At 37.7% G+C, this 15,592-nt stretch overlaps 1 protein-coding gene across 1 annotated transcript; it reads left to right on the forward strand.

Annotated features, from left to right (window-relative positions):
• The first annotated feature begins 552 nt into the window (after positions 1-552).
• On the forward strand, positions 553-15,017 carry LOC131779374 (dynamin-1-like). The gene is made up of 23 exons (XM_059095924.2): positions 553-818; positions 896-969; positions 1,899-2,048; positions 2,664-2,867; positions 3,264-3,362; positions 3,454-3,562; positions 3,995-4,046; positions 4,305-4,447; positions 5,421-5,556; positions 6,294-6,361; positions 6,467-6,605; positions 7,255-7,341; positions 7,937-8,007; positions 8,150-8,207; positions 9,016-9,097; positions 9,682-9,713; positions 10,487-10,596; positions 10,971-11,100; positions 11,304-11,447; positions 11,948-12,004; positions 12,573-12,757; positions 13,615-13,734; positions 13,915-15,017. The coding sequence occupies exons 1-23, from the start codon at positions 658-660 to the stop codon at positions 13,988-13,990; spliced, it is 2,487 nt and encodes an 828-aa protein (XP_058951907.2). The 5' UTR covers positions 553-657; the 3' UTR covers positions 13,991-15,017.
• Positions 15,018-15,592: the final 575 nt, after the last annotated feature.

Consider the following 15,592-nt stretch of genomic DNA (forward strand, 5'->3'; position numbering starts at 1 on the left):
GATTTTTTTCTACAAGAAATACAACTTGAACATGATTATTTGGTTGGTCTTTCAAATCTTATAAATTCATAACTGCAGTGACAATGAATGGCAATGACAATGCCGGATGGCACGACATTTGTTTTTCTACAGCGCCACGTGAAGAATTCTAAATTCAGCGACCTCAATAATCCTTAACGCGAACATTATAGCAACTGTTCACCATCGCCAGAAGAATCATTAACATTTCAAAATTGACTTGCCTCTCGTTACCTTTCGCTCCGACGAGATTTTTTTGGCCTGTTCATCCATATCACCAATAAATAATCCTCACCTTTCAAGCAAAATTCTTGTTAAATACAAACTGTAGAGGCTAGAAGCTGTTCTGCATTGAAACAATGCAATTAACTGTATCTCTCGGGATGAGGTCAATGCAGAATTGTTTCGTAGGTGTAGCACAACTAGAAGGCTGTTTGAACACGCCGCCATTTCTACGAAATGTCTGCTGGGAACTTTAAAGTGATTTCCGCTGACTGAAAAGGAAATGACTCTCGAATTTTCAACCAGTGGTTCCTTGAGAACGAGGTTGAACATTGTAAAAGTGATCGTGAGGGTACATACTTGTGTCACTCAGAGTGATCTTGTTGTAAAGGTTACTGTGATATTTTCGTTTCAAAGATGGGGAATCGAGGAATGGAAGACCTTATTCCCGTGATGAACAAAATCCAAGATGCGTTCGCTCACATTGGGCAGCCATCGAACGTAGATTTACCGCAGATCGCGGTCGTCGGAAGTCAAAGTGCCGGCAAGAGTAGTGTGTTAGAAAACTTTGTGGGCAGGTAGGGCATTTATTTTATGGTATAATTGAGTTCTTTTCGGTATCATCTGTCTTGAAAATAAATACATCGTCATGTAGGGACTTTCTTCCGAGAGGATCTGGAATTGTCACAAGAAGACCGCTGATACTGCAACTTCATCCGGCCAAGACAGGTTTGTTTTTTTGAAATTAGCTTCAAAATGGCGAATGGGAATTTAGCTAGCTTTCCGGGACACGTTGAACTTCAAGTCACTGAGTACGGCTGTTTTAATGGGGTGTGACAAAGCCTGTTTATCAATGCATTGATGTACGTTTAAACTTACTCTACTTGTACAAACATGCAATTCTACGGTCAACGTATTTTACTTCACTTCCACAATTGTTCATTATATTTTTGCGAATAGACATCTGTTCAACAAGATTACGTTACAGGCTATAAATAAAGCTGACCTATTTTTTCTTCTTTTTTTTTTCGATTTGAGTTACTTATGATAGGACACTAGAAATTGTGACATAAAGTTTAAAATACAATTTGTTACAACGTCCGTGATTCTTATAGCGTAGGCAGGGATTAGCACAGAAAGAGATACAATCCCTCTTGAGCAAATTTTACGAATTTTCAGTTACATGTCAGAGACTGACTTGCTACGATAATAGTCACTTCATTGTTTGTGACTAATGCAATTTTGTCTCGTGGGATATCATTAATGTACATTTATGTAAAAATTGTACACATTTTGGAAAATGGTTAGAGAAAATGTAAGACAAACATCAGTATCAATAGTAATGTAATTAACCCTTGAACTCCCTTGAGTGACCAAGACAGAATTTCTCCTTACAATATCAATACAATATCAAGCAGACAAGTGATGAGAATATAGAAAAATATCAGTTAGGGAATTTTAAGTTGATTCAATACCAACTTCTCCAAACTAACATCACAAGAACTGTATGGGAGAAGTAAAGAGAATTAGAATTACTTTGTAAGAGATCTTGGGAGTTAAAGGGTTAAAAGAAATTATATTCATAAATGTGTGAATAAACTAGATTTATGTTATGTTGGCACGTGCACATTTTTGTGGTCTGTGTTTTTTCACTGTAGAGTGGGCAGAATTTCTCCATTGCAAGGGAAAGAAATTTGTTGATTTTGAAGAAGTGAGAAAAGAGATTGTTGCAGAGACTGACCGAGAAACTGGCAGCAACAAAGGAATCTCATCAATACCAATTAACCTACGAGTTTATTCTCCTCATGGTATGCAACTTTCTTGTTAAGGATTTGTTTTAACTAATTGCCAACCAATAATGAATGTAGATAATAAACACATTTTTGATTGTGTGGTCTGATTGTCCGGGAGAAGTTTGTGCAAACTGATTGGTCCATTCAGCCATGATGTTACTGTTTACAAGAGTCATTTGTGGTGTAAATGTAGTGTACAAGAGGTTTGTATGGTGCCAAAAGTTGTTGGCATCTGTTGAGGGGAGTCTGTCCTACAAGTTAGAGAACCATGCAGCTTTCCAGAATCGGTTGTTGAAAATAGTTAGTGTTGTAGGTTACGCATTGTGCAGAATCCCAGTCAATAGCATGGCTGGTAATTTGATGAAGTATAGTTATGCAACTTTTGTACACAAATTTAATTCACAAGAAAATAATTATATGTTATGTCAAGTACAGGATTTTTCTTAAGTTTTCCAATAAATGTTTATTGAGTAACTTGTCACTTAGTGTCTCAGAACCTCTACAAATGTTTTATCTCTAATGTCTCATCCTACCAGTATAACATCAAAATTGCTTTAATTCAAATTCTTGAAGACCCTGGTTCTTTCTTCCAAACCTTTATCTAAAGAACTCTACCTTGTGTTTTTGCAGTATTGAATTTGACGCTAGTAGATCTTCCTGGTATGACAAAAGTTCCTGTAGGCGACCAGCCTCCAGATATCGAAATGCAGATTAGAAGTATGTTGTTTCAGTTCATCACCAAACCAAACTGCTTGGTGCTAGCAGTGTCTCCTGCAAACTCAGATCTGGCAAACTCTGATGCATTAAAGATTGCAAAAGAGGTTGATCCTGAGGGTAAGATTGGCATCTTTCTTGCAGCCAATTATTTTATTGGAATGTATATCATTTGTGCCATTTTCAGAAAGTGTTTGGTTGAAGAGAGATACAGCAAAATTTAAATTTTTTTTAAAATTTTTTCCTTTTACCCCAACTGTTTCACTCCCAAGATCTCATTGGTAATTCCCCTAATTGATTATTTTTTTTGTACTCATCACTTATCTGCTTGATATTGTATTGATATTGTACTTGGAGAAATTCTGTTTTGGTCACTTTTGAGTGGAAGGTTAACATCCTGGTTATTCTTCACAAACAACAAAGGGTCAATGGTAAATCTGGAAACTGTAAAAATTACAGTAATCATATATTGATTGTGTGCAGCTTGTGGATGTCCTTCTTGATTTTTTATTCCAGGAGTGCGAACAATTGGAGTGATAACAAAGTTAGATCTCATGGATGAAGGAACAGATGCCAGAGAAATTCTTGAGAACAGAGTCCTCCCCTTAAGAAGAGGTACTGTCTGATACACATTGCAATGAAATGATATACATTGCAATTAAATTTTTGTGCAAATCTCTAGACTTTTTTTTGGTGTCCTTTTCAGGTTATATTGGAGTGGTAAACAGAAGCCAGGCAGACATTGATGGTAGAAAAGACATTAAATCAGCCCTCGCCTCTGAGCGAAAATTTTTTCTTAGTCATGCATCCTACAGGTAAGTACAGACATGTATCATGAGCACAGATTTATTTTGTCTAACAAGCTGGAGACTGCTGAATAGGTAGGAGCAGCCCAAAGGGTGATTAGGGCATCCCCTTTCTACTTGAGGTCTGGTAGTCCCAGAATTTTCAAGCCCTTCACCTTACTGCCTACTGCGTCTAAGTTTTTCTTAGTTCGCAGCCCCCCCTAGGTTTAATTCCTGGTCTTATCTCCTTTGCTACTCTCTGTTTGCCTCTCTACTGTGGGGAATTTTGATCAGTTTATGTTTCTTTGGAATATTTGTTTCATTCTGTGTTCAAATTTGCCTTGAAAGACCTCACCAAGGGAGTTTTTATATAAATAATGACAGTGATTATTATTGTTTTGAAATATCTTGGGCACTTCTGAATGACAGCTCCTAATTTTATACTTCCTGTAATCTTTTCAGGCATATTGCAGACAAAATGGGAACAGGTTATTTACAAAAAGTTCTTAACCAGGTGATTTCTGTTTCCTTGGTTTTTTATACCTCTACTGGTACATAAATCCCAATCAAGATTTTACTTACATGAAAACATTGTTTGTGAGGATTTGATATTTATGACATTAAATTAAAGTCCACTGATAATGATATGTATTTAACTGAAATCAATTAGTGTGGTTCCAATACATGTATTATTTTGACATGATTGATATTGATTTCTGTGGACCTGAAACATTTTGCCCCAGTCAATTTTTAACAATGATTGTTTTCATAGCAACTGACCAATCACATTAGAGAAACTTTACCAGCCCTTCGAAGCAAGCTTGAAGAGAACATTATGGCACTTGAAAAGGAAGTCAAGGGCTTCGAACATTATAATCCAGATGATCCATCTATGAAGACGAAAGCCCTCATGCAGTCAGTATCCAACCACTCTGTGCACGTCTTAAAATTAGTTTTGTGCATTTGTTCAAATGTATATGATATGTAAGACAGCCTTAACCCTTTAACTCCCAAGATCTCGTCAGTAATTCTCCTTACTGTCTGCCATATAGTTCTTGTGATGTTAGTTTGGAGAATTTGGTATTGAATCAACCAATAATCCCCTAATTGATATTTTCTTTTTTCTCGTCACTTGTCTGCTTGATAGTGAATTGATATTGTAAGGAGAAATTCTGTCTTAGTCACTCATTGGAGTTAAAGAGCTAATTGGTAATGTCCTACTATCTTATAGTGTGCATTTCACTTTGGAATCTTGGTATGGAGAAACACTTTGAAACCAATCATAGTTGCAAATATTGTACTCTTTCAAAACAATGTCTAATAAAAACATTGATGTCTTAGGAGGTAGAAGATTGGAGCACACCACAAATTGGTAATGCAAGGTATCATTGATTCAGAAGAAAAACCAGCATTTTCATTAAAACTGAAGTAGCATACAAATTATTTGCACTTTCCTTACAATGGCTGGTATTCCTTTTTTTATAGCTTAATAAACACTGATTTTGGATGTCTGGATTAAGTACACTCATAGAATTATGATCATCATTAACCAGAATGGTGGCTTATTTTTCACTCCTGAGACTTGATACAAGATAAGTTTGTTTGACGGTGTTTTTAATCAACACCTTTTCTTTTTCATTAGAATGTGGTCTGCACATAAACATTATTTGAAGTCAGTGTTTATTATTTTTCAAGAAAATGTATTCTTTAATAGGAAGGAAAATAGAATATTCCCTTGCATCTCCATTGCAAACCTAAGAAGATGAGTCAGTGCTTATCAGAATTAGTTATTTGCTCTAAAATATAGTACATCTACTTTTGGCAATTTTAACTTCTTGACTCAGGCCTTTTCTTTTTCTCTTTTTGACTGTTAATTCTTATTTAACAGGATGATACAGCAATTCAGTGGAGATTTTGAGAAAGCCATTGAAGGGTCTGGTGATTCAATTGATACCAAAGAACTCTCAGGTGGAGCAAAAATCAACAGGATATTTCATGAGAGGTTCCCATATGAGTTAGTTAAGGTAAATACGATAACTGCTCCAAGTGCTCATTACCCCAAAACAACTCCTTTTTTCAACTCTTTCATGAAGACTGTGATTTCTCAATGTTTGGGGAAATGTGACAGAAATTCACTTCTTCTGTGCAGTGCAATATTTTTGTTGTAAACAAAATATGCAAATCAAGATCCTAGACAAAGAACATAAACTTTGCAGGAGAATTGTAGATTGTTACACCTTTCGTTATTGGATACCAGCTACTCTAAAACACTTTGTCAGTTGTATTGCATTCTTTTTAGAATTTCTATTTTTTCTTTTAACAAATTGAGCTTAGATGATTTCTCTAAGTAAATAGCAATGAAATGACAAAATTTTGAAATTTTTGACCAGATTTTGTCGATAGTAGCCTTAAGTTGCCCTCTAGCCTAAAACTGGAGAAGTGATTTGCTTGAGTGAATGCACTTATAACTGGATTGATTTGTGATGGAATCTTTTCTATTACAGGTAATTTAGTATTAACAACTGAGTTGAAAACATAAATTGACCACTGTAAAGAGTATAAAAGCTGACATTCAAGCATTAGCCCTTTGTCAGAGCAATTGACGAAGGGCTAATGCTCGAAATGTCAACTTTTTTACTCTTTACGGTAGTCAATTTATGTTTCAACTCAGTTGTTAACATTAAATTATCTGCTATACTCTCCCACTGATGCAGCACCACAGTTTCTTTAGAAACTTACCCCCTTTTCTATTACACTTTAGGTGGAATTTGATGAGAAACAGCTCAGAAAGGAAATTATGTTTGCCATCAAGAACATCCATGGAATCAGGTAAATGTGCAGTTTTTAGTTTGTTGGTCACTTTTCTTATTTTGCAGACCTAACTAGACTTTGCTCAGTCCTATTACCATTACTGAGGTTGGTTTTTCATGATAGGGTTGGTCTTTTCACTCCTGATATGGCCTTTGAAGCAATAGTAAAGCGGCAAATTGACAAACTGAGGAGTCCAGCGGTGAAGTGTGTGGATATGGTTATGTCTGAATTAACCAATGTCATCAAGAAATGTACAGATCCGGTAAAATGGAATTGTAAATTACAACAATCATTTTGAGACCTAAGATCAATGTCAGTAACTGAGCAACTACACACCCACTCCTCCCCCAACCCAACAAGAGTCAACTAACAAAAAGTTAGAGGGTTAGGGGAGGGGGAGGGGAGCAGTTGTTGAGATACTGACATTGGTCTGAAACTTGCACTCTCTTTCAAGTCCATTGCTTATTAAAATTAGGCCAGAAATCAATTTGATGAGTAAGTAAATAATGGAAGTTATAAATCTCAGGTCTGCAGAGGATTTCTGTCAGCTAGCTAAAATTAATTCCAAGTCAAACTGTCAGCATTCAGTTGGGACTTGAGTCTTGAAATAAAGATGGATTTTTCCCCGAATGAATGAATCAAAGGAAAAAAGAGGAACCATATTACCAATGACTACCTAGGTAGGTCAAAAAACAGAATAGAATCCTTGATTGGAATACTTAGGATATACAGTTGTTAAAATACAGTTTGAAAAGTGTGCATGTCATAAAATATTTAAGATAAGGTATGTGTGGGTGCACTTTCAATTGATGTTGGCTAATTCAAGCAACCCTCATGCAGGGGTCTATACTATCATAATCTTCAAGGTAACATTTTAATGTGATATCTAAGTGGATTTATTTAATTTGCAGATAGACAAATACCCTTTACTGAGGGACCAGGTGGAGAAAATTGTTGTAGAACATGGAAGAAAGGGAGAGGCCAAATCTAAAGACCAGGTACAATGACAATGAGATTGATTTGTGTACTTTTAATTGAGCTCATCTTGGTTTCCTCAACATGAAGTGACTGGGAGTGTTACTTCCTCCCCTCCCCCTACCTGAATGTTATGCCAGTCCATCACAAGGTTGTCCCCCTAGCATTTTATCAAGTATCCTGACACATTTCTAGTATCCATATATACTCCTGGTTGGAGATAGACACTATGAGTGCAAATTGCTTTACCCAAGAACACAACACAATGACTAGGCCAAGTCTTGAACCAGGTTCTCTCAACCTGGAGACCAGAACAGTAACCATTTGGTCACTTAGTCTCCAACCAAGATGTGCAAGGACTACTGTAAAATTTTGGTAGTGTTGTTTGTCATGAAATTCTTTGGAACACATTCCTAACACTACAACATCTCACAAGATTTATTGTCATGTTGTATTCCTGTGAATTTTTCAGTATTCACACATCGAGTACATGCTTGTAAATGTTAAGAGTATATGGAACACAATGTCATCAGGTTATATGCTTTTGGTAACATGCATTTCATGTACTGGTGCTAATTTCATAAAAGTCATGTAATTCACGTTTAATTTTATCCACAGGTCAAAACATTTATTGATATGGAGCTTGCATACATTAACACAAATCATCCTGATTTTATTGGTTATGCAGCGTAAGTTAAAGTGTTTTCACTGAAAGTGATTCTTCAAAAATATATTTTGACACGAGATTTTAACTCAAACTCTCCCTGAATGCTCCTTATTTAATATGCAGTACAAGATTACAGGGTTAATTTTTTTGCATTTTCTTTACAGAGCATCAAGTACATCCAATCCTGGTGAAAAAAAAACAAAAAGAACTATCTCCAATCAGGTGTGTTTTGTCATTTTGGTTGAATTGTCCCTCAACTCTTTGACTCCCAAGATCTGAATGTAAATTCTCTTCTCTAGCTGCCACACATTTCTTTGTAAATTAGTTAAGAGAATTTGGAGATAGATCAAGATAACAACTTCTACCCGATAAGTTTGAGTATTCTCATGACCGCTTGCTGAATAATTTATGGATATTATAGGGAGAAGTTACATCTCAATTACCTGTAGGAGTTGAGGGTTAAGGTTGTAAAGTTCCTTAGCTGGAAGTGAATCATGTCACTTACTACATTATTTTGCTGACTTACCTTGTGATGGTGCATATCTGCATGAGTACTTTCTGTTATGGGGTTAAGCATTTTCTTTTACATTTTTGACTCCAAAGAGTGACCAGCATCTAATTCCTCTTTTCAATGTTACCCCTGAATCACACATTCAGGTTGCAGAATGACAGAAATGATCACCATGGATAGTTAAATAAATTCTCCTTTAAATAAACTAAGAAAAGGATAGAAGACAGTTTGGAGAAGGTTCATACTGATGTTGGGGTGTAAATGGATAATAAACTCAGGAGTATAATTGAATACTTGTTAATTGCCAGGAAAATCTGACAGAAATGGGGTAATCTTGAAGGGATGATTACACTTTCTAAGTTAAGTCCTGGAGCCCAGTGGCCCATCTTAATCAATGTTTATCTTCAGTTTCTGTACCTCAAAATAAGAAGAGTACAGAGAAGTATGGAGATCAGCAGTGTGTTCAATCATAGCATTTTGGCTTCTAATTTGGCGTCTGCACTTTTTTTCTCCTCTCAGGTGATTAGGAAAGGTTGGCTCACAATAAGCAATACAGGATTTATGAAGGGAATCAGCAAAGAGTACTGGTTTGTACTTACAGGTAAATTGCATAAGTTAAAGTGTGTGTGGATATCCAGGCTCTTAAATCCTTATGACTGTCTGCTACTGTCATGCTTCCATTTTATCTGCTGATAACACCTTGGTAAGTTATCAGACCCAGTGGAGTCCAATTTGGTCTGTAATCAGGCAAGTGAATACAAAATGGAAGGACAGTGAACCAGGAGTCTGATTTGTCAATCACAATTTTGATTAAAGATTGTTAAAATTCTGTTACCAATTAATCCTAGCCATTATGATTTCTGAAAAACCATAAACATAATTATTACCATAGTTAGAAAAATCCTCCATTTTGGAAATTCCACAATTTGTAGGGTATGTGGTTGTTGCCATGGTTATTATAATCAATTCTGTGATCTGTGGATTTGGCTGAGTGGACTTAGTGTGGTTGGCTAATTTAAATGTCCAAACACGGATATCCGCTTACAGCCTATACAACTCTACAGAATAATTAGTGAAAAATAAAACAGCAAATGGACCAATCACATTTGAGGACATTGTAATGGTTATGACTAGCTGCCTAAGTAGTGATAACGTCACGGTAATTATCATTATGTATTCTTTCAGCTGAATCGCTTTCATGGTACAAGGACGAGGAGGTATGTTGAACTTGATTCAGCCCTTTGACACCTAAAAGTGACTAACATTAAAATTCTCCTTCCAAGATCAGTGCTGAATCAGTTTTAAGGTCACAGGAATATAGGAAGTTATCACCAGCTATTGATAAGCCGTTGATTGTTAAACAAATTCTCCTTGTCAGCACCTTAGGAAATGTTTAGAGAACAGTACGGAGAATATGCATACTGATGTTGGAGTGTACAGGGTTAAAACACTAAGTCAGTAGTCTGAAAGGTTGATTTCAAAACAAAGATCAACAGAGGTAGACATCATTCTCCTCAGTGGCGAGGAAGTCGCCATGGCAACCAAGCCACAACCCATCCTGAAGCACTTATCAACACAAAACCAACAAAGTGATATGTAGAGAATATACATTTGCTCACTTAGTTGGTGGGCGGAAGGGAAGGAAACCATTAGGGTGGAATGAAATTGAGCGAAAGCAGAAGAAATACCTCTGCAAAACTCTGTAGAACGCCCCGCATCCCAATGGTGATACTGGCGCGTTTCCTTGGTTTCATTTGGATAGAATACATTTAGTTTCATAATAATATTAAGGAAAACTATGCCACTCAGAAACTATCAACTCTTTCCAAAACATCCGCACGTTGTTGCCTCCTATCTTAACCTAGTTCTTGCGTATTGCGGTAAAATCGTCCAGAGCTGGACGATTATTGCAAGGCAATCAGAGCGCGTGTATCTTTATAATCAACTGAACCACCATACCCACTCTGCCTGCAATCCGTTTGATTATTAGGAGAAGGAACAGAAATATCAATTAAGATTGGATAATGTGCGCCTGCGTGATGCTGAGGCAGGATTCATGTCCCGAAAAGCTGCCTTTGCTATCTTCAATCCTGATCAAAAGTAAGTCGATTTTTTTCCTTTTGTTTTCATGTTGGACACCACTGATTTTTCACCTTTCTTTGTTGTACTCTTAGTGCGTTTGGGAGTCTGAAACTTCAAGAGAAACAGGGACGTTGAGTACGGTTTGCGCGATATCTTCAGTTTACGTGCAGTGTTCGTTTGTCACAGAAGAAATTTTTGGTGCGCATGAGTAAATGTCGTTTCGTTATTATGCATCATCATAATACTGCTGTAGTTGGGTGTAACGCATCTCCTAAAATAAAATGCTTTTGGTGATGTTTTACCTGGCGACAAAGCTCAAAGCTTCTCTATAATTTACGAAGGACAGTGGCTTCGTGTGTTGCGAGTAACTATTTTATGGTTTTTTTTTTAAGAAACTTATTTAAAGACCACAAAGCGTTGGAGCTTGCAGGAGAGAACCAGGACGTTATAGACAGTTGGAAAGCCTCGTTCCTTCGAGCCGGAGTGTACCCTGAGAGAGATACATCGGAGGATAAGGGCTTGGTAAGGACCGCATGAAAATAAGAAAGAAAAGAAAGTGCTATTGCTTTATTGAAGACCCTCTGAATTATCTTGATTGATGGAGAGATTGACGCAAGTTTTATTGACCAATGGCGCGCGCGCATTGAGGCAAAACTCAGGTGACTCTCGATACTTCACTGAAAATTGCCTTGCCTGCTTTCATTCGGTTTTTTCTCATTTTATAGCAAGGTGAGATAGGCACCTTAGATCCTCAGATGGAACGTCAAGTGGAAACCATCAGAAACTTGGCGGATTCCTACATCAAGATCGTCAGCAAAACTGTCCGGGACCTCGTCCCTAAAACTGTGATGTTCTTCATTATAAATAATGTAAGCTCACGCTGCTGTGGTCGTTACTCTATTTAGAAGGTGCTTTAGTCACTTTTAGCGCTGCAAACTTATGTAGTGATTGCTCTGGTAAATTTTTCCAGCACATCTCATTTGCAATAGTATGTTGTTGCAACAGGCGAGCTGGTTTCCAAACCTGCACAGCTTAAAGACATCCCTGAGACTTAGGTAGAAGGAACAATGGCCGGTAAACACCGCGACCGCGTGGTGTTTACGGCAAACCTAGTCGTGTGTATTGTTTCCAGAACAAATCGTTACGACTTATTTTATACTTATGAACATTTGGCAGATCAGTGGAAGCATTTTTTTACTCGACTTTGCGCCAGCTTTATTTCATGCGGTCATACTCATTAGCTGAAGTTTTCTGTACGTCTAAACAGACGAATGTCGAGACAGTCATTAGCTGAAGTTTTCTGTACGTCTAAACAGACGAATGTCGAGACAGTCAATAATATTATGCATTTTTTTCTAACACACGTTAGGTGAAGGAATTCATTGGTCAGGAGCTGTTAGCCCATTTATACTCGGGTGGGAATCAGGTAAGAAAAAAAAAATCAAACGAGAGATGTGATCTTGATATTACATGTATCGCTCATACTGATGACTGTCCACGCACGCCGCACAAGCTTGAATAAGCAACATTGGAACAATGGTAATATCTCAGCAACTGTGCACCTACTCCTCCCCTAACACAACAACAGTCACCTAATAACAAGTTAGGGTTAATGTTGGGTTATTAAGGGAGAGGTAGGTGCATAGTTTCTCAGGTACTGAAATTGATCCGCAACATTTTGCCTACTTTGAGCGGAGTAACGTGTTATAAAAGAGAAGGAAAATAAACTATAATTTTTAAAAATTTATTTAACAACGCAATCAGATTCTACCAGGGTCGGGACTCTACTCTAAACGAAACAAAAAGATAACGAAAAAAAAAACAGAGAGGATCTACTTTGACGTCTCATTTCTTAAATCCTTGAATCAGGGATGAGATCCATTTCAGGGGGCCTTCTCACATTTACCTTACATTTAAGCGACCTCTTCCCTTTCCCCCTTCCCCCACCCCCCTGCTCACGGAAAAATGCGATGTGTTTATTCTCCTTGATTTAGAATGACTTGATGAAAGAAAGCGAAGCTGAAGTCGTTCGTCGGGAGGAAATGCTGCGCATGTTCCACAGTTTGAAGGAAGCTCTACGGATTATTAGCGATATAGACGCGAATACCGTGACCACATCGCTGCCACCTCCTGTCGACACAGGGGACCGTGACTTACTCGATTCATACAAGCCTCCCGGGTATTAAGTTTTTACACTCTAACATCAGTATGCACATTCTCCATACTATTTTCTATACACTTGCTGAGGTGCTATCAAGAGGAATTTGTTTAACAATCAAGAGCTTCTTTAGTTGGTGATCATTTCCTTTATTCTCGTGACCTTAATGTTTGATTGAGGGGTGATATTATAAGGAGAAAGTCGATGTTAGTCAGTCTAAGGGGTCTAAGGGTTGAGGATGACGTCTTTGCAACGCTGAAGTTAGCCTTATCCGACTTTAACGATGCTAGTCCAGATTATACAGCGACTCGTTTGAAATTGTCTTATTTGTCGTACGAGAGAACTAGCAGCAAGATTCTTTTTGTGGACGAGGCTGTGGGAAATTTGGATAAGGCTTAGAGGACTGTAGATTAAATTGGAGGCCACCAAATTTCTCTGTTTTGAAACCAAGAATTTGCGAATCAAACAAGTGAAGCAGCGGCGAAACGAAAGAAGGACAATCCAACTGATTGGATGAAAACCTACTACGTTAGGGACCTTAGTTAACCACAAGACGTTGCGCGCGTAGACCGCCATTTTCAATGTCATCTAAATTCGAAAAAAACAAATTGAATGTGGTCCATCATCCAAGCGCATACAAAGGATTTAAGGAAGTGAATATATGAATCTAGTAATGGCCAAGCTCAACGTAGAATCTCTGTGGCTTTGTGGAACGAGAGCCTAGGAGCCAGTTTAGATTCCTTCTTGGTACTTAGAACTTTCCTTGTCCCACGCTCAAGACAAGACGTGAGAAAATCCTTCTCCAACGTTAAGGGATATTATGGAGCACACATCGATGTAACGAACGACAAAAATATTAAATTTATTTTTTCTTACAGAAGCACTAGACAACCTCCTGTTCCTAGGGCAGGTCATCCGAGTCCTACCCCACCGTCTCGACCGTCCCGTCCCGTTCCGGGCGTACCATCCCGACCAGACAGTGCTCCTTCTGTACCCAGGTAATTAAATTTGCTCTTGTCCGCTTCGCATTTAGGAGCTTTGAAACGTAATTGTGTAACAAAAGCGATGGCTCATTTGGTTATCGCAAGAGAATTCTCTTAGTTATTGTTCTTCGTTTGGACATGGGGCATTTCAGGAATGTAAATGCACCATTTTTTTTATCTAATTTTTCATCACAGGAGACCCAATGCGCCAGGCAAACCGGCTCCTCCACCACCAATACCTGGTCGGCCTCCTGTGCCATCAAGACCTTGAATGTCACGCAACTGCATCAGCATCGAGCCCGCTTGTCATGCAAGATGTATTTTCTCATTCTTCGATTACTATTTTGTGTAAATGTACCTGAAGTTAGGCATAACAAATTTTTTAATTGATCATCGACTTGACGGCAAATTTTTTGGCAAAAACTTTAAGAATATATTTGCAAAAGGAAAAGTTCATTCTTCACAGTACTCCTAAGTACCACCTAGACGACCGTACTTAAATCGTTTCCCACTACTAACACGCGGTGTTTGGTGAAATCGTCCCATTTATAATAATTCCGAAAGGTACGCTGTAGTATGATCAGAGCGACTGGTCAATTGGCTTAGTTTGATTTAGTCAGTATATATAGTTAAATAGGTAGGTTTGTATAATTACGTTTTTGAAGATGAAGCCCTGAAAGGCTTGATGGATGGAAGGGTGATTTCTTTGGCGGCAGGCTTAAACGAACCAAGGAATGACAGAATAAAAAAATTCGTTTTTTCTTGTACTCGTGGTATGACTGACGTAACTCGATTATTGGCCTTCATAATTTCTCTTTAGATTGGTGTTAGAATCGAGTCAAGCTTGAAATTTACCTTCCTGATACATATACGTTTGTTTAGAATACACACTTAAAAATGGTTTCGAAATTTACGTAGTTATAAATTAAATCGAGAACCATACTTGTAGTTGTAGACATTTGGAAGGTTCACCAACTTTGTACACTCCTAAACATCTGGCAATGTTTGCTCCTTGATCCAACATCATTATTCGTGGTTGGTTTTGTTTTTATAACACTCACTGAGTTGAAAAGTGCTATAAAGCCTTGCTCGATTATCTTCAAGAAGGTGTAGCCGGTTCAGTAACTAACAATATTTAGTAACAGGGAAAGATGGCGAGCTCGAGGCACTTGCCTCGCCTAGCAATGTAATGCGCCTGAAGACTTGCATGTTGTGATTTAATCATGCAACGATTAGTCGTAATTTTTAAGTGCATAGAAAAGTACCCAATAAATTCATATACATGGAGAACTCAACAACTAAGACTTGACTACTCATTTGAAAAAAATTTAATTAACATCCTCGATTTTGAAAGCTTTTCTTTTCTTTTCTTTTCTTTTTTTCTTTTTTTTTTTTTTTGGGGGGGGGGGGAGGGGGTATTAATCAGTATCGAGAGCACATACCTCTAACCAACCGAGTTTGAGTTCCTTACTGTGAGCTACCCACCAGGAAAAATTAGGTTTCGCAACTTGCAGTACGGACCGAGGAAACGAGGTTAGTAAGAAAGTTATTACAAATGGGTTCCAATCTGTCGACCAAGACAAACTTGAATTCAGCGGGACGCAAAGTGATAATACGGCCCGCAAAATTGACTAATCATAGCGCACGAACTAAAGACATACAATAAAGAACAATATTCGACTGGTCATCTATAGTCAATAATTAATACATGGTGCAGTTGTCTACTTTTAACTTCAGTTTGGTTACAGACAAACAAATTTTGACTAACCCCATTCCTGATTTGGCTTCTATCTGCATTACTTCCCCTAGTACATCATTCACCAGTTCTTTTTACAACAACAGAGTGGCCCACTATTTACAATTCTACTAATTA

The sequence above is a fragment of the Pocillopora verrucosa genome, chromosome 4 (genome assembly GCF_036669915.1).
Source record: "Pocillopora verrucosa isolate sample1 chromosome 4, ASM3666991v2, whole genome shotgun sequence".
NCBI lineage: Eukaryota > Metazoa > Cnidaria > Anthozoa > Scleractinia > Pocilloporidae > Pocillopora > Pocillopora verrucosa.